General features: G+C 59.5%; 1 protein-coding gene across 2 annotated transcripts in view; it reads left to right on the top strand.

Moving 5' to 3' along the window:
- CLTCL1 (clathrin heavy chain like 1) overlaps positions 1 to 17,589 on the top strand; it is a 110,759-nt gene extending 93,170 nt beyond the window's left edge. Inside the window, exons 23-33 of one of the 2 annotated variants that reach the window (XM_051837308.2) lie at positions 2,207 to 2,371; positions 3,704 to 3,811; positions 6,148 to 6,315; positions 6,393 to 6,542; positions 10,164 to 10,295; positions 10,601 to 10,711; positions 10,806 to 10,976; positions 13,913 to 14,134; positions 16,441 to 16,516; positions 16,907 to 16,946; positions 17,097 to 17,589. In XM_051837308.2, coding sequence (XP_051693268.2) covers positions 2,207 to 2,371; positions 3,704 to 3,811; positions 6,148 to 6,315; positions 6,393 to 6,542; positions 10,164 to 10,295; positions 10,601 to 10,711; positions 10,806 to 10,976; positions 13,913 to 14,134; positions 16,441 to 16,516; positions 16,907 to 16,926 — 1,323 coding nt within the window. In that variant the 3' untranslated portion in view covers positions 16,927 to 16,946; positions 17,097 to 17,589. The remainder of the gene's footprint in view (positions 1 to 2,206; positions 2,372 to 3,703; positions 3,812 to 6,147; positions 6,316 to 6,392; positions 6,543 to 10,163; positions 10,296 to 10,600; positions 10,712 to 10,805; positions 10,977 to 13,912; positions 14,135 to 16,440; positions 16,517 to 16,906; positions 16,947 to 17,096) is intronic. The other variant, XM_008250238.3, reaches the window with a different exon arrangement.
- The last annotated feature ends 276 nt before the right edge of the window (positions 17,590 to 17,865 follow it).

Genomic DNA, 17,865 nt, shown 5'->3' with positions numbered 1-17,865 from the left:
ATCTGGATCTCCCATGTGCGTGCAGGGTCCCAAGCACTTGGGCCATTTGCTGCTGCTTTCCCAGGCCATAGCAGGGAGTTGGATCAGAAGTGGAGCAGCTGGGACTTGAACCTGTACTCTGATTTGGGATGCTGGCATTGCAACTGGGGGCTTAGCCTACAACACTGACCCTTCTTGTTGCTGTTCAAGGTGTATTTATGTATTAGAAAGGCAGAGGGAGAGAGAAAGAATTCTTCCATCTCTCAGTTCACTCCCCAAATGTCTCTAATAACCAGAGCTGGGCCAGGCCAAAGCCAGGAGCCAGGAACTCCGTCATGTGCTGCCTTCTGGAAGTACTAGCAGGAAGCTGGGTAGGAAGCAGAGGTGAGACTGTATCCAAGGCGCTCCAACCTAGGATGCAGTGTCCCACCCAGTGATTTACCCCATTGCATTTTATACTGTAGAGAAACCAAATGTGGGGCCGACACTGGCACAGCAGATTAACACCCTGGCCTGAAGCGCTGGCATCCCATATGGGCACTGGTTCGAGTCCCGGCTGCTCCACTTCCAATCCAGCTCTCTACTATGGGCTGGGAAAGCGGTAGAAGATGGCCCAAGTCCTTGGCCCCCTGCACCCACGTGGGAGACCTGTAAGAAGCTCCTGGGTCCTGGCTTCGGATTGGTGCAGCTCTGGCCATTGTAGCCAGCTGGGAAGTGAACCAGCGGATGGAAGACACCCCCCCCCCTTTGTAACTCCATAACTTTCAAATAAATAAAAAGAAACCAAAATGTTTAAACAAATCCTAACCCCCCCTCCAATTTTTTTAAATAAAAGAAAGGTCTAAAAAATTATAAAGCCTGCCATGCAGTTAAAATGTTACTCTTGGAAAAAGTAATAAATAAGAAGAGGTACAGGGACAGTAGGATGCCTTCTAACTCTGGAATGATTTCAGCTGTGTACACGCAAACACACACATACACACATGTATATGTATAAATGCCTTGAGTTTGAGGCCAGCATTGTGGCACAGTGAGTTAAGCTACCGCCTGTGATGTTGGCATCCTGTAACAGTGCTGGTTGGATTCCCAGCTGTTCCACTCCCAATCCAATTCCTTGCTAATGCACCTTGAAAGGCAGTGGAAGATGGCCCAAGTACTTGGACCCTGTCACACAAGTGGGAGACTCAGATGGTGTTCTAGGCTGCTGGCATCAGCCTGGCTCAGCCCGACTGTTGCAGCCATTTGGGGAGAGAACCAGCAGATGGAAGATCTCTCTCTCTCTCTCTCTCTCTGTCTATCCGTCTCTCTCTGTAACTCTGCCTTCCAAATAAATAAATATTTAATTTTTAAAAAAGAGGTTAAAAATTTATCATGTAATAAAATTCTAGAGAAAATAATTAACGTAAAACCTGAGTGTTTTTCCTTAAGAAAGTCTCTTTTTTATTCTTAAATTTATATTTATCTGAGAGGCAGAGAGAGACACCTTGGCCATCCACCGGTTCACTCTCCACAGTGTGCTGGGGTGGGCTGGACTGGAGACAGAAACAGAACCCAGGTCTCCCACATGAGTGGCAGGAACCCGGTTAACTTGAGCCGTCACTGCTGCTCTCAGGGTGCACATTAGCAGGATGTTGGAGTGCACAGGCCACAGCCATGACCATGTGGGGGAGCTTGGCAATGGGGGTGTAGGGTCAGAGGGAATGACCCAGACGTGGAGGTTGGGGCACCCCAAAGCCCCACAGCAGGGGGGAGTGGGGATGGAGAGAGGCTGGCACCACCTTGGCACCCATCTGGGGAGCAGTGGAGCAGATCTCAAAGAGAGGGAAGGCACAGGGACAGCTGCTCTACATAGGTGGGCGCCTGCCCTGAGATGTGTGCCCAAAGGGAAGGTGGGAATGGGAACGACTGGGCCTTGCTGTGTTGTGTGCTTGTAAGGAGTGGTTTGGGCAGAGGTGGAACTGATCACAGGAAACAGAAAAAGTCACATGCACCTGTGGCTTGGCCTTGAGGCCACAGAGAGGTGAGGCAGCCCCAGCACCCGTGTTATGGATGCACCCTGCTGGTGGCTTCTGTTTTCTCAGGAAGAAGGAGCCAGATCCTCACCTTGAGGAGGGGAGTGGACCGGCGGATGGAAGATCTGTCCGTCTCCGCTCTCCCCTCTCCCCTCTCCCTCTGGGGAGGTCTCTCCAGGTGCAGGGTCTCAGCAGAGCTCCCCAATTGTCCACAGGTGGGAGACCGCTGTTACAAGGAGGGGATGTATGAGGCTGCCAAGCTGCTGTATAGCAGTGTTTCTAACTTTGCCTGCCTGGCTTCCACCTTGGTCCACCTTGGTGAGTATCAGGCCGCAGTGGACAGCAGCCGCAAGGCCAACAGCACCCGGACGTGGAAGGAGGTAAGACGTGGGAAGCCTCCAGAGGAGGCTGGTCTAGCAGGCGTTCTCCTTGGGCTTCCTGCTACGCCCCACACTCTTCTGCCAAAAGGGAAGAGGCCGTTTGCTGGCCTCTTGTCCAGGCAGAGCTGTAAGTCCTCTGGGATGGCTCAGAGAACCCCGTCAGCTAGCATCATGGTTGAAAGCAAAGGCCCCCAATAAACCCATGGCAGACCCAGTCAAGCTCCTCGTTACCTTGATGATATGGGATTATTGGTAGGATATGTATTCTAACATTTCTGCAAATTCTGTCCATCTCATTACTAGCATGAGTGTCAGCTGACATTATTAGTCGTTTATAACAGACTGATGGGGGCAGGTTGTCTTGAGGCTCTCTAGTAATATCAGAATCCTCTTTTAAGTAGAAAATGCTTTGTGAAAAGATGTGCCAAAGAGTGGGCCTCAGTCTTAAGCGCTGCTTAATCAAAGATTAAAATCAGTTCCAATGTCCTGTCTCAAGGCCTTGGTCAACTGGTGTGCACATTGTGACGCTACCCTGCTATTCCAGATGATAGGTGCTGTTTGCAGGGTGAGAAGTCGATCACCAAGCAGAATGTGTGATGCAGTTCCATGTCGGGCGTGAGAGCTCTGGCCGCGAACCAGAGGTCACAGCTCCATTCAGCGCCCCCTGGGTTACGTGACTGTTGTGGCCAATCTGCGTGTTCCACTTTACCCCCATGAGAGCGTGGGCTGTGTCTAGAAGGTTGGGAAGTCTGCATAGAGACCTAGCTGTGGCAGGGAGTGGGCAGGGCCTAGGTGCACATGTGGTGGCGTGCATTAAACTGGTTCCGTAGCGAAGAACTGAAATGGTCTCCTCCGAATAAACCACGCCCAGAGGAGCCTGCTCAGGCAGTAGCTGCTCTCCAGCTCTGCTTCTGAGAGATGCTTGGCACCCCAGCCGGAGTCTAGACGCCTTCCTGTCACCAGGCAACCTGCACTGCTCAGCCCCAGCGATAATGCATGAGCGCCTTCCTTCCTGTGGCCCCGAATACCCACTGAGTGACAAATGTCATTTGTTTTTCTCCTGGTCTCTGCTCATCGTACAACTGTCAGATGAGGAGGCTTCAAAAGGTGTGGAGGAAGAAAGGAAGTGAAGAGATGTTTGTCTTGGTGCAGCAAGTGTTGAACTGCATGGCATAGTGTTTTCATAATACACATTTTCTGTGCGTCGCTCGAAGCCCACTCATACTTGTTCAGGGTCCAGTTTGGAAGTCCCCAGCGTGCGGCTGCACGCCTTACCGGCCAGCCGCCGCGGTGCTGTGTCCCATCACCTCACCCGGCCCCTCCTTCCCCCAGGTGTGCTTTGCCTGCGTGGACGGACAGGAATTCCGTCTTGCACAGCTGTGTGGGCTGCACATCGTCATTCATGCAGACGAGCTGGAGGACCTGATACAATATTACCAGGTGACTCACCCTTGGTCGGGGCGGACCGGGCCCAGGAGGTCCTGCTCCCTCAGCATGTGGAGCTCATGGCGCGGTGCCTGTACGTGCAAAGTGTTGTCCCTAGGTTTGTGGAAGTCCTGGGGCTTTCTGAAGCCCCTCGGTGGATACCTTGCTGGGGACACCAGGCCAGTTGTGGCAGAGCCCTCCACCCATACCCCAGCTCCCCACAGTGTGCAGCTCCTCAGATGCCCTGGCTGTGGAGCACCAGCACAAAAGGGACCCCCGGGTGGTCCTTGGGTTCCCATTGCAGTCAGGCCGTGCGGGCGTGGGCTGGGCACACTGTCGTCGTGGGGCACACTGGTAAGGTCAGTGCAGGCAGACTGGGATTTGGCTTTGTTCAGCCGCGTTGCTATTGCCATGGAGCTGGGGCCCCGGCAGTGAGAAGAGCCGTGCTGTCGCGCAGAGCTTGAGAAAGGAACCGTAAAGCTGACAGGAGGCCATGAACAGGCAGCCCCGAGGCCGCACTGGAAGCACTCATTGATTCAGCGAGTATGTGAGCACCTGCCGAGTCCTGGGCATTATTCTAAATAAGCGTCGGTAGATGAAGCAGAAGTACCCCTGTTGCATTCAGTAAGGTTGGCAGATGAGCAACAGGCCTGACAACTAGTGACACCATGTGTTTGGAGGTGGTGAGTTCCAGGGGAGATGGCACGGGTGTGGGGGCCTTGGAGTGCCCAGCGGCAACTCACAAGGGTTTGTTGGGCCGTGCTCACGGAGAGGAGGACATTTGAGCAAAGACCTGAAGAAACTGAGAACGTGGTCATGGGGCCAACTGAGGGAAGGGTCACCAGCCAGAGAACGTCCTAAGGTGGGAGCCATAGAGGAGGGAGGGTGGATGGTGCCCGGCCATTCCGAAGGAGTTGGCCTGTGCTTGGAGTGGGATCCGGCTGTGGAGTTCCTTAAAGGGTCTGTGCAGGCGGGTGGGGAGGGGCAGGGCTGGGGCTGTGCCAGCTGCTGGAGATTGGTGGCTGACCAAGCAGGGAGTGGCGATACGGGGATGGGATGCAGTCAGGTTTGAGGTGCGTCTGAATGTGCAGCCAATCCAAAAGGCTCGTGGGTTCGACATGGGGTAAGAGAAGAATCGAGGACCACCTGGGGCTTGAACAAGCAGAACTGTGGTTACCATCGGTGGCATGGCAGCAGGCCAAAGGCAGGCAGTGCTGGAAGGGGAGCCTGGAATTAGGCGTGGTGCGTGTGCTTGGTGGGAGCTGCTGATTGGCTGTTCTGATGGGCGTGTCAGGCAGCTAGAAATAGAGTTTAGTGTTCTGTGAAGGAGCCCAGTTGGGGAGGTAAAAGGGGAGCTGCTGACAGGTGGCATCTAAAGACACGGGATTGCGAGAGATCCGCTGGGCGGAGTGTAGGTGGCAGGGAGGCAACATTGGACCCTGGAGCCTCCCGCATGAGTGGGCCGAGGAAGACAGGAAGGAGCAGTGGGAGTGAGAGGGCCCAGGAGGCACCGGGTCTCACAGATGTGCTGGGCAGGTGCTGGGTGGAAGCATTGAGGGGAGAGGTTGCTGGTGGCCGGGAGTGCTGAGGGCGAGTCCCAGCCTGACCAGGTGGGCTGCAGAGAACCTGCGGAGGCCCAGAGCAATGCACTTGAGGGGTCTGTGCTGCCAGAGCGGGAGCAGCTGGCAGCGGACCCAGGACCCAGAGACGGTGTCACGGGCACAGAGCAGGAGGGGATGCATGCCGAAGCCAGCTGCAGAGAGGGCAGGGAGGCTGTGGGAACAGGCCTCGGGGGTGAGTGGGGGCGGTCCTGGGTCTACAGGCAGCAGGGGTGGGCCAGGGAGCACTGGGATCCTGAGAGAGGGCCTGATGATGGGCCCTCCATAGTGGCCACTGACAGGCAGGGAGGCAGTCAGCAGGGCTGGGCCCTTGTCTGGGCAGTGGGACAGAGGAGAGCTGCACCTGAATGCAAGGGGCTGTCCATCACCCTGGGGGACACGTCACACAGGGGACAGAGGGTTGGCATCCTAACAGGGGCTCAAGGCCCCAGAATGAGTGAGCTGTGAGGACAGAGCTCAGAGCTCAGCGTCCTTGGGCCCCGTCAGCCCATTGCCTACTTGATTGGTTTCACGCTTTTTTTCATAAAAATGGCAACACGAGTTTGTACTTGCTAACATGAGTGTTTTCAGTGAGCTGCGCCCCTTGCCAACGTGGTAATGGTCCAAGTTTCCCAACCAGTCGCCCAGCCAGATGGCCCGGTGCAGCACGCACATGGTGCCTGCCCAGGGACCACCCGCCCCTGGTCGAGGGTGGCCGCGGCTCTGCCTCACACGTGCCTGTTGGCCTGCCAGGATCGCGGCTACTTTGAGGAGCTCATCTCCCTGCTGGAGGCAGCTCTGGGCCTGGAGCGGGCCCACATGGGCATGTTCACGGAGCTGGCCATCCTCTACTCCAAGTTCAAGCCGCAGAAGATGCCAGAACACCTGGAGCTCTTCTGGTCCCGCGTCAACATCCCCAAGGTATCTGTGCCTCCGCCGGCCCTGGCCGCCGAGCCAGACCGTGGCACAAGCTGACCTCGCCCCCGCCTCCCCTTCAGGTGCTGAGGGCCGCGGAACAGGCGCACCTCTGGGCAGAGCTGGTGTTCCTGTACGACAAGTACGAAGAGTACGACAACGCCGTGCTCACCATGATCAGTCACCCCACAGAGGCCTGGAAAGAAGGTCAGTTCAAGGACGTCATTGCCAAGGTAAGAGGGGACACAGAGCCTGGGTCTGCTGGGCCTTGCTGTGGGCACAGAGGGCAGGGTGGGGGTGTGACGAGCGCCAGTGTGGGCCCCTTGTGCGCTGCACTCATGCATGTGCAGCTCCTGTGAGTTTCACTGTGCTCTGGGCAAGGGGTTATGTCCGTCTGCATGAAGGAGACTGACATGGAGAAAGGGCAGGCGACCCATCTAGGGCCTCCCAGGCAGGCTGCAGACAGGACTGAGTGCAGCTGTGGCCCCAAGACTCTGCCTGCCCCTCCTTGCTGCCCCCTACCCGCCCCATCTGCCAGTTCACTGCCCCAGTGCCTGCAACAGCTGGAAGTGAGCCCGGTCGAAAGCCAGGAGCCCAGGACTCAATCCAAGTCTCCTGCTAGGATGACAAGGATCCAGTTACATAAGCCATGACCACTGCCTTCCTGCATTGGCAGGAAACTGGAGTCGCACTCAGAGCCAGGCCCTGTAATGTGGGACAGAGGTGTCCCAAGTGGCAGTTTAAACCGCTAAGCCACAGTTTCCTCGTTCTTTCCCCGACACTGGGGTAAATAATTTGCCACAAGCCCCTCCCCTCCACTGTCTGCCCAGGAAAGAAGTATACTCAGTGCGCCCCCGTCCTGCCATGCCAAGCAGGGGCTGGGGATGGCAGCGCAGTCACCGAGGTGGGCGTGGGCAGCAGGTGGGCTGCAGAGCGAGGCCTTCAGCCTCCAGCTCTTCTGGGAGCTGTTGGAAGGAGTAGTCCTCCAGGTCCAACCCCAGGGGCTTCCCCGGGGCACGATGTCCATGCCTCCTGCATGTGTGAAGTCAGCGGCCTCAGGGCGGCGTCGCGCCCAGCCCAGCCGTGGGTCAGTGGGGGGTTGCCGGTGGGATGGTCGTCCCCCACCTGCTGGGAAATCCACACCTGGGCAAGCCCGTATGTGCTGTTTTCATACTCCCTGACACCGCAGTGCATTTTAAAACTGACCCTCCTCCTCTGTGGAAGCGGCTGTGCTTTCTGCTCTTAGCATACATCAGATAATGGGGGCAGGGAGACTGATGAGCCCCACTGTGTGGGAGAGGAGAGCATCTTGGTGCTGCTGGACGGGCTGACAACCAGGTCCTGTTTGGTGCCATGCGTAATGCTTCTGGCCACGCTGCCACGCAGGAAGGAGTCCTGTCAGCCCACACGGGAAGGCGGCCGGATGGCACTGGAGCCGTCGGAGTGATGACAGTCTGTCTGCGTTCTGGGCACGTGGGAGACGTGCTCTGGAATCTGCGTGGTGGCAGGGGCTGAGCAGGGCCTTGCTGGCCTGGATAGAGCTGGCAAGTCGCTTCGTCCACTCGCTGTCTGTCACCATGGACCAGTGTCACTGCTGTGACGCTCAGGGCTTGTTGCCTCTGGCATTTGCTGTCCCTGTGGGCCACAGTGTCACTGCACTGACCCTCAGTGGTCCCACTGGTAAAGGATGCAGTGGCTCCTCATTACCAAATGAGCGATGGCGGAAACCTGGCCTACAGCCGGGGCTGCTTTTTTTTTTTTTTTTTTTTTTTTTAAGATTTATTTATTTATTTGAAAGACAGAGTTACAGAGAGGCAAAAGAGGGGTGGGGAGGGAGAGAGAGGTCTTCATCTGCTGGTTTACTCCCCAAATGGCTATAACTGCTGGAGCTGTGCCAGTCCGAAGCCAGGAGCCAGGAGCTTCTTCTGGGTCTCCATGCAGATGCAGGGGCCCAAGGACTTGGGCCATCTTCTACTGCTTTCCCAGGCCATAGCAGAGAGCTGGATCAGACGTGGAGCAGCCGGGACTCAAACCGGCGCCCATATGGGATGCCGGCACTGCAGGCAGCGGCTTTACCTGCTATATCACAGCGCCGGCCCCAACAGTAGGGGCTTCTCACAGGTCATGTGATACATTCATTTGGAGCCAGCTGGTCACCCTGGAGTTCATGACCAAGTCTCCAAGCCTCAGTTTTGTCAGGATTCTACCCTGTCCCCCAGGGGCCCATGCTGGCCGTCCTCACCACCCGCATAAGTGGGCGTGGCCAGCGGCTTTGCCCTGGGCTGTCTCACAGGGTGGGTCCAGAGGACAGCACAGTGCTCCCAGATGGAAGCACTGGATGCTGCACGTGGGCTCCCAGAAGCCCACTGGATCCTCGGGTGACAGAGGCTCCACCTCCCAGCAGCTTAGCAAAGACCCACGTCAACCACAGGTCTCAGCACTGCCCATGCCACATGGACTTGTGCAAAGGGGCTGAGCACAGCCTCTGTGCCAGATGCCCAGAGGAGAGAGCAGGGCTGCTGATGCGCAGCCCCACTGACCACCACCGTCAGCTCGGCCAGCTCACACAGCCCACCACGGAGAACCTTGCCGGCCTGGGCTCTGCTGGTGCATGCTCTGCTCATCCCACAGCAGTGCCGGGGAGCCGTGTTGTTAAAGGGTGAAGCCAGTGGGGCTTCACGGTGGTCAAGGTGGTGACTGCCCCAGAAGGTGGACCTCAGCCCTGCCCACGCTCCTCCACCCTGCGAGACCTTCTCACTGCCCCTTCTGTGTATTAGACGTTTGAGTGGAATCCTTCAGGAGGAACCTAGGAGGGCGACAGGTCCCAGTGCTGAAATGCAGATGTGCCCACAGCAGACAATAGGCAGAGGGTGGGTCTGGCTGGTGCCCGGAGAAAGCTTTGTCATGGGGCCAGGTCACTGCTCTGCCTCTCAGGCAGGTCCTAGGTCCTCAGAGTCTGTGCTGGTGCTGAACCCTATAGCAGAGGAGGAGAAGGAAAAAAGACTGAAGTTACCAAACCACAGGGAGTGTGTGGGCACTCTGCCTCCACCTGCTGGTCTGCAGAAGGCACTGGCCCCCTAAACCCAACATTGCTGGAGGCACCAGTGGATGACCACCCCCGCCCCCTGGGACGGCTGTGGCACTGGCCCTGCCCTGTGCGGGTGGCTGGACCTGGACCTCTGTGTGTGTCACACTGGCTAGGCTTGTGCCCTCCCGCATGGCAGTAACCGCCTCTGTCGTGCAGAGCAGAGCTGTGTAAAAGGCTGCGGCTGTGAGTGCTGCAGACAGCAAATTGCCCAGCAGGAGAGTGATGAGGACCAGCGGGGAACATGGAAAGGCACAGCAGCCTGCCCAACTCTGGAACCTGGAAGGCGCCTTCCTGTCAACATAGGGTCTGCCCAGACTGGCCCAGCCCTAGCCACGGGTGCCTGCTCTGTCCGGGCCAACAGCCTCATCCAGGGTCTGAGAGCCAAGGCGGCTGCCTCTAACGCAATGGGGACACAACAGGTGTCTGGGTCACCGGCTCAGGATACCTCATGCATTCATTCAGCAGATACTGACTGAGCCTCGACCCTGCGTCAGGTCCTGGGCCAGATGCTGGGGTGAGGAAGGACACAAAACCCTGCCTATGAAGGGAGGGTGCAGCGTGTCTGGCCAGTGTGTTACATGATGCCCATGTCAGCAGAAAGCCCACAGGTGGGTGGCAGGTCCTCGAGGCCTTGGGTCTCGTGGGCTTGGCACAGCAGTCCTCATGAGTCAGGTGCCATCTGAGTAGGAACTGGAAGGCAGTGAAGGGGAGCCAGGGGGTGCCTGGAGACCGGGCCAGGAGTGACCCTCCACTTTGCCCCATGCAGGTGGCCAACGTGGAGCTGTACTACAAAGCCCTGCAGTTCTACTTGGATTATAAGCCCCTGCTCATCAATGACCTGCTGGTGGTGCTGTCGCCCCGGCTGGACCACACCCGCACCGTGGGTTTCTTTGCAAAGGTAAGAACCCCGTGACCAGAGGAGAGTGCGGCAGGCCCCTAGAAACAGTTTCCAGATGGATCCCCAGCCAACTCAAGATTTAACTGATCCAGATTTCAGATACAGCTCTGCATTCCAGCCATAATGCCCTCAGATGGAGTTGGTGGCTGGTGACCAGCGGCCTTGCAGGCTGTGTGTAGTCCCCTGGTCCCGGGTGTCTGGAAGATGTCCTGTGGCCCTGGAGCTGGCCCGCATGCCTCTGCTCCTCTGTCAGTGTGTCTTGGGGGGATGGGCGTGGCTGAGCGCCCCCTTTCCTGACTCGGCAGGTGGGCCAGTTGCCCCTGGTGAAGCCCTACCTGCGGTCAGTGCAGAGCCACAACAACAAGAGCGTGAATGAGGCGCTCAACCAGCTGCTGACTGACGAGGAGGACTATCAGGTGTGGAGACGGGGTCTGCTCGCCACGGGAGAGGGGCCTGTGTGTGGCCCGGGGCAGGGGCAGGGGCACCGGCTGATACCCTCCTCCCTCCCAGGGCTTGAGGGCATCTATTGATGCTTATGACAACTTCGACAACATTGGCCTGGCCCAGCGGCTGGAGAAGCACCAGCTGATCGAGTTCCGGCGCATCGCTGCCTGTCTGTACAAGGGCAGCAACCGCTGGGCCCAGAGCGTGGAGCTCTGCAAGAAGGACCACCTCTACAAGGTCGGTGGCCCCACCCCGCCCGCCGCCTGCTAGGCCCCCGGCCTGCCTCCCCTCCCAGGGCCTCCTGCAGGGTGGAGGGGACCATTGTTGGAGCGTGGAGTGGGCTTGGGTTCGGTCAGGAGCACCTCGAAGGGTATTTAACTTGTAGGACCCTTCGGAGTCTCATGGAGCCGCCTCTCCCAGCAGTTAGGTGGGATTTCGCTTGACCCAGACACAGCAGCAGGGCCCTCTTCTCTGCCGCTGCTTTGCTTCCTGTCAAGATTCGGGGATTAAAACACCTAAATTTAAATCACACTCAAAACACTTGTTTCAGCCAGTGAGAGGTGGCTTAGCACTGCTCTCAGCTGCGGATCTGGGCACCTGCTGGTCAGGCTGGGCTGCCCAGGGAGGCTGCCAGACCCATCCTCTGCTAGGCATGCCCGTGTCCCAGTGGGGCAAGGCGGAATTGCACAAGAGGGTCCTTGGCGGTGGTGTGAGGCCACATGCTCTCTGTGCCATGTGAGGTCACGTGCTTTGCATACTAGATGAGGTCATGATGTACTGTGTGTGCCATGCAATGTCAGCATGCTGCAGGTACTGTGTGAGGTCATGGTGTACTGTGTGACATCATGATGTGTCGTGCGGTCATTATGCGTGGTGTGGTATCATAGTATGCTGTGTGACGTCATGCTGTGCTGTGTGAGGTCATGGTGTGCTATGTGATGTAGTATGCTGTGTGGTGTCATGATGTGCTGTGTGAGTTCATGTGAGTTCACGGTGTGCTGTGTGAGGTCATGTGCTCTGTGACTTCATGGTGTGCATGTGAGGTCATGATGTGCCATGTAGAGTCATGATTGCTGTGTGGCTCAGCTGCACCCCAGGGCTCTGTGTGCCAGGAGACCCCGGAAGCTCCCAGCAGGTGGTAAGCCTGGCCTGAGGGTCTCACTCCTTAGAGTTGTCCTTGGGCGTTCCTGAGCGTCTTCCCAGGACACGGGTAGGGGCTCACTCCCATGGCACCTGGGTTGCAGCTCCAGCCCCGTTGAAGCCGTTGATCCCTCATGGTGAGCCTGCCCCCAGGTTGTCACCTGCAGTGTTTGGGATTGTTTCGGATTGTTCGTGACGTCTCCCAGCCTCTGGTGATCGTGCTCATGGTCCTTCCTGCAGGCCAACCAGGCCCATGCAGAGGGGACTGAGAGGAAACGCTGCCTAAGCTCTTGAGGCCAAACAGCAGGGGCCTGGCCGGCTGGTCGCAGCCACTCTGTCCTGTTCACGTGGTGCCAGCCTCGTCACCGGGCAGTGATGAGTGAGCAGTGATGTGAGTTCTGCCGGGGCTGGCCTCTTCCAGCCAGCGCGGAAGGGACACAAGCAGGACAGAGCCACAGGTGGAAAGTGGCTGAGCACCTGCCCCCAGGTCGGTGGTTCCCAGCCTGTGGCAACATGGAGCCCCTGGGGACGGTTGGCTGTCACTGAGTATGGTGCTGCTGCGTGCAGGAGGTGGGGGCTGGGGACATTGTTCAGGAGCCCCAGTGCGCCCTGGTCCCCCACGTGTGTCGGCACCGCCTTGCTGGAGGAGCCTGCCCTGGAGCAGAGCTCAAGCCAGGAGTCCTCCTGGGAGAAGGTGGCCAGGTCAGCGACTCATGCAAGGAGTGACAGGAAGAAGTGTTTCCAGACGGCTGGAATTGAGCTTGGAGAAGGGCGGGGTCTGCTGTGGCAGCTGAGAGAGCACTGGGGTGGGGTCAGCCTGGCCACCACCATGTGTACACTGTGCACGAGGCACGAGACAAGGGACCGTGAGGGCCGTGAGTGGCGAGGGTGCCGGGGTGGAGGCGCAGGCCATGGTCTGAGAGGAGAGGGACGAGGATGAGGCTGAGGGCTGTCTGAGATAACAGGGGGTCATGGGATAGATGCAGGCTGGCTCCAGGTGGAGATGCAGGACGCTGAGGGAGAGCTCCCCTGGGCGGCTGGTGTGGGTGTGGGGAGTCCTCTTGGAAGCCGCCAGCAAGCAGCGGGACTCGGGTCCTGAGCACAAAAGCTCTGGGAGACCCGAGACGGGCAGGTAGATGCCCACTTCCAGGCGGGCTGAAGAGAAGTCGCTCCAGGGTGGGCCAGCTGGGCGGAGGACACACGGGAGACGACCGCTGTGACCAGGTGCTGCCCCTGCAGGCCCCTGCAGCTCTCCCTTGAGTCTGTGCCGACTGTGGCCACAAAAAAGCATCCAGATGTGCTTTGCTAGGGACAGGGCGGGGACAAACCAGGACTTGGCCACGAGGTGCGGGTGTACTCTCCTGGGAGCTGGCGCACAGGGTATGTTTGGTGTCCCGAGAGCAGACCTCAGATGCTTGTGTTGGTGGGCATGTGGGGCGAGGACCGCTCCGCCCCCAGGCTTGTCCCTTGAGAGCACACAGCACGGTCAGTGGGCAGATTGTCTCAGGCTCCATCTCAAGGTCTCAGCGTCCCCATCAGTGGAAACGTGGCAGAGGGCTGTGCTGGAGGCTGGTGAGCAAGCCCAGCCGGCAGGAGAAAGCACGCTGTGTCTCAGGGCTGGTCACCACGCGGGGGTCATTGAGCAGATTTCTAGGTATGAAAGCGGCAGTTAGGAATTTGAAGGCTGCAGTGCCGAACAAGCCGGTCACCGTCTCTCAAGCACCAGCTGCACCCCTCGTCACTACTGCACACTGAGCTGAGGGCCTGGGCCCCCTTTGGTGGCCTGCACCTCCCTCCCTGTGAGGACACTGGCCCCAGGGCAGAGCCCTCACCCCATCGCCAGGCGCATGCACCAGGCATGCCACCTCGGACAGGTTCCGCAGAGCCCCAGAGGCCCAGGCTTGGTCCCTGCTCATAGCCCCTGGAGAGCAGAGTTTCAGAAGCAGCAAGGGCTGCCCTCGCCGCCCTGCAGGCTCCAGGCCTCGCTGCCTGCTTGCCGAGGCCATGCCGCTGAGCATCCGTCTTGGCCACAGGACGCCATGCAGCACGCGGCGGAGTCGCGGGACGCCGAGCTGGCCACAAAGCTGCTGCAGTGGTTCCTGGAGGAGGGCAGGCGGGAGTGCTTTGCAGCCTCCCTCTTCACCTGCTACGACCTGCTGCACCCGGACGTGGTGCTCGAGCTGGCCTGGAGGCACAACCTCATGGACTTCGCCATGCCCTACTTCATCCAGGTGATGAGGGAGTACCTGAGCAAGGTAAGTCCTGGCCGCAGCCCCTCCGACACCGGCCCATGTGGCCCACCCCACCCTCGCCTGCCTTGGGGGACAGCCTCTCCCCTGCCCAGCACCAGCATCCTGTAGAGACTCACTGGGCACTGAGTAGAACCGAGTACTTCCCACCCCTCGCCAGCAGCTCCGCAGGCTCCATGAGGAACATGACAGGTGCCGGCTGCCACGTCGGCTTCCGATGGCGCCTCCCGCACACAGCCCCCTGGGCAAGGCTGTCTCACCTGAGGGCCGCTAGCAGCGTTGGGGGTACAGCAGCTGGCAAACCTCTTGGTGGTGACCCCACTGCTGAGCACACCGAGTCCTTTCCCCTGCACACCCCGCTGAGTGACGGCGTCGGTAGGGTAGAGTCCTGGAGTGAACTGTGTGGGACCCAGCTTTACTGTCCAGGGGCCTGTCTGGCCCATGTGGTTTCTTTTTTCTTTTCTTTTTTTTTTTAAGATTTATTTATTTATTTGAAAGGCAGAGTTACAGAGAGGCAGAGCCAGAGAGAGAGAGAGAGAGAGATCTTCCATCTGCTGGCTAACTCCCCAAATGGCTGCAATGGCTGGAGCCAAGCCAATCTAAAGCCAGGACAGGAGTTCTCCCAGGTCTCCCATGTGGGTACAGGGGCCCAAGCACTTGGGTCATCTTCCACTGCTTTCCCAGGCCACAGCAGGGAGCTGGATCAGAAGTGGAGCAATCAGGACTCAAACAGGCACCCATATGGGATGCCAGCACTGCAGGCTCCGACTTTACCTGCTATGCCACAGTGCCAGCCCCCCATGTGGTTTCCAGCACTGTGGAAGAGGCACCTGCTTGCCCAGCCACCTGTGCAGCAGGTAGGCACACACAGCCTTCGTGCTAAGGCTACCTGCCATTGTGTGAGGCAGGAGGAGCCTCCCAGTCTAGCGTGGAGTACAGAAAGGAGCAGGAAGGGGAGGCCAGCGCCCCAGCTTTGCCCTGGTGCCACCTGGCCCAGCCTTTGGGGGGCTGCTCAGCCCGTGGCGAGGGCCATCCCAGAAGCTGTTTAGAGGCGTGGCCCAGGCCTGTCTGCACAGCATGGTGAGTGTGAGGGGACGATGGCATCTCTGGCCATGCAGACCTGCGCTGCACAAGCTGCCAGGGTCCTTGGTTCCTCAACCCACTAGACCACAGCTCCCCGCAGGAGGTGTTGGTGCCCTGCGCAGTCTGCCCTGGGACTGCTGTCACGGTGAGCTCTTATCCATCCTCGGGCCTCTTGACCTGAATGCGGTCTCTTCAGAGGCTGTGCGGAAAGAAGGGAGTGTGGCTGGAAGCTCCTCCTGGCAGCAGAGGCCGTGGGTTAGCACGGGAGGACCTTGGGCCCGCTCGGACCTCCGCGAGGTCACTGCCGCAGGGGTTGGCACGCCGTGGCTGATGGCGCTGGTCAGTGCTGTGAGCACACAGGTAACCCGGCGTCAGCTCAGGGTCTCCAGAAACCTCCACTAGTACCTAAGGACGTGGTGGCTACCATGGCACCTGCCCTCCTGTTCTTGCCTGTTGGAGCAGGAAGGGGGCTGGAGGAGGAGGGGCCAGTGAGAGGCTTGTGGGTCAACAGTGCGGGAGTGTGGGCTGGTTCTCAGCTGAAGCGGGGGGTCTTGCAGGCTTGACATAGCAGACCTGTGGGGATGAGGGACCCAGACAGGACGGCATCCCTTGTGGAAGCAGCTGCCTTGGTGCTCTGGGTGAAGGGAGCATGCTGGCCCAGCTGACACCTGGTTGTGGGAGTCAGCAAGCTGCAGGCAGAGGCCAGACCACAGGCCCCGTCACGCCCCTCCTCCTCGGCCCTGGCCCGTGGCTGGCATAGCACTGTCCTTAAGTCCTCAGTGCTCGTCTGGAAGAATCCTGTACTCACAGTTGCTGGCAGCCTCGCTAGTGCCATGCTGACTGCCTCCATCAGGTCCCCGCCCTCTCAGTGGGCACTGCAGGAGCAGCCGTGCATGGGGGCAGCACTGGTAGCAATGGTGTCTCTGTCCAGAGGAGTCCCCAGGAGCCAGGCCACACTGGCAGCCTGTAGCCACCAACCACTGCTTCAGCGCACCTTGGGGCCCAGTGCCCACTGGGAGAGCAGGGTGGGTCAGCAGCTGGGGCTTCACCTCATCCTGGTTTGTGTGCTGGGGTGCGGAGCAGGCCATTCGGCATCTGTCCCCCAGGCACGTGCTTAGCGCCGCCTCTCCCGGAGCTCTGTGTCCTGGCCGCCCATCCTGCGCTCACCTGGAGGCCCAGATTGGCACTCGGTCAGGTGGGCAGTGAGCGTGCTCCCGCCTCTTTTGCAGGTGGACAAACTGGATGCCTGGGACAGTCTGCGCAAGCAAGAGGAGCGCATGGTGGAGCCCGCCCTGCTTGTGCTGGGTAGGTGGGGGGTGGGCCTTCAGAGGCTGATGGGGACAGGTGGGTGGGGGCTGCCGGCCGCCAGGTGGGAGGGCAGTGTGTCCAGGAACATGGTACCGCCTCTGTCCTCCCGGCTCCGAGGGAGCACCTGCTTCCAGGTGGAGGTACTGCCAACCGCACTGCTGGCGCTGCTGCTGTGTCCCTCCCTGCCTGCCTGGGCAGCACAAGTCACTGGCCTGGCTGGGGCCCAGCTGGGATGGCCTGGTGGGGGCGCAAACTAGAGAGGCCTTGGGGCCTGAGCTGGCTGGCTGGCTGTGGGGCTCACAAGGCCCAACGGTGTGGTGTGAGCGCCGCTGGGCCCGTCTCCTGCCAGTGCGGCCACCCCCATTAATGTTGATCTGGTTTTTTTAGATTTTGATGGGCATGAATGAGACCCAGCTGATTGAGCTATGTAAGTGACAGGCTTGCCCGCTAGCCTGGCCGGCCTCTGGCTGGCCCCACAGCAGCTCCGTCGCCTCCAGGCACCTGCTCTGCCCACGCCTCCACCCCTGGGTGATGAGGGCTGCCCCGGGACGCTGCTCACTGAGCTTCTCCTCTGCAGGCCAGCAGCTGATGCTGACGGCAGGCCCCGCGGCCTCTCCTGCCCCCGCCAGCTTCCCCTATGGATACGCTGCCGCTCCTGCCTTCTCCCAGCCTCCCGTGTATGGCTTCAGCGTGTAGCCAGTCGCACGTCGTTAACCTCTTCCAGGAGTGTCGCTTGGAAGCACAGAGGACCCTGATGGGGGGCAAGGACACCTGGACATTATTTATTTTTGTTGAGGCGCATCCGGGAACCCAGGGGAGGCCAGGGCAGACTCCTGAGCGGCAGGCCAGCCAGCCCCGAGGCTCCGGACCTCTGCCTGCAGGCCCTCTGGCTGGAGCCCGGCACCCCCAGGGAGCTTCCTGGAGGCTAAGGGCGAGTCGCCCCCTTCACCGCCCCCTGCAGGCCGCTGTGCAGACCCACATGGACACTAGGGTGGAGATCGCAGGCCTCGCCACAGGGCTCTGGGCCTCCTGCCCGTCAAGAATATTAAAGCCGCTTTATCAAGGCAAAAGCTTCTCCGCTTGGTGCTGGTGCGGGCGGGAGGGGCTGGGGCCAACCGCAAGGGCCTGGCAGCCTAGGACCTCCCCGGGGACGGGGGACCTGCGTCTGCCCGAGAAGCTGCCGGAGAAAGCAGCCGGCGCCACGTGCGGTGCTCTCTGCACGCAGCTCTGAACCCCGCAGCCAGTGTCCCGAGGCAGCGGCGGGGCTGGCTCCACGTGTCTGGGGCAAGGCCTGCCGCTCCCGCCTCCGGGGATCCCGCGGCGCACGGCAGGGGCGCGGACTCCCG

This window comes from Oryctolagus cuniculus, chromosome 21 (genome assembly GCF_964237555.1).
Source record: "Oryctolagus cuniculus chromosome 21, mOryCun1.1, whole genome shotgun sequence".
NCBI classification, from domain to species: Eukaryota; Metazoa; Chordata; class Mammalia; order Lagomorpha; family Leporidae; genus Oryctolagus; species Oryctolagus cuniculus.
Note: the sequence above shows the minus strand (reverse complement) of the source record. Positions and strands in the feature narration are given on the sequence as shown.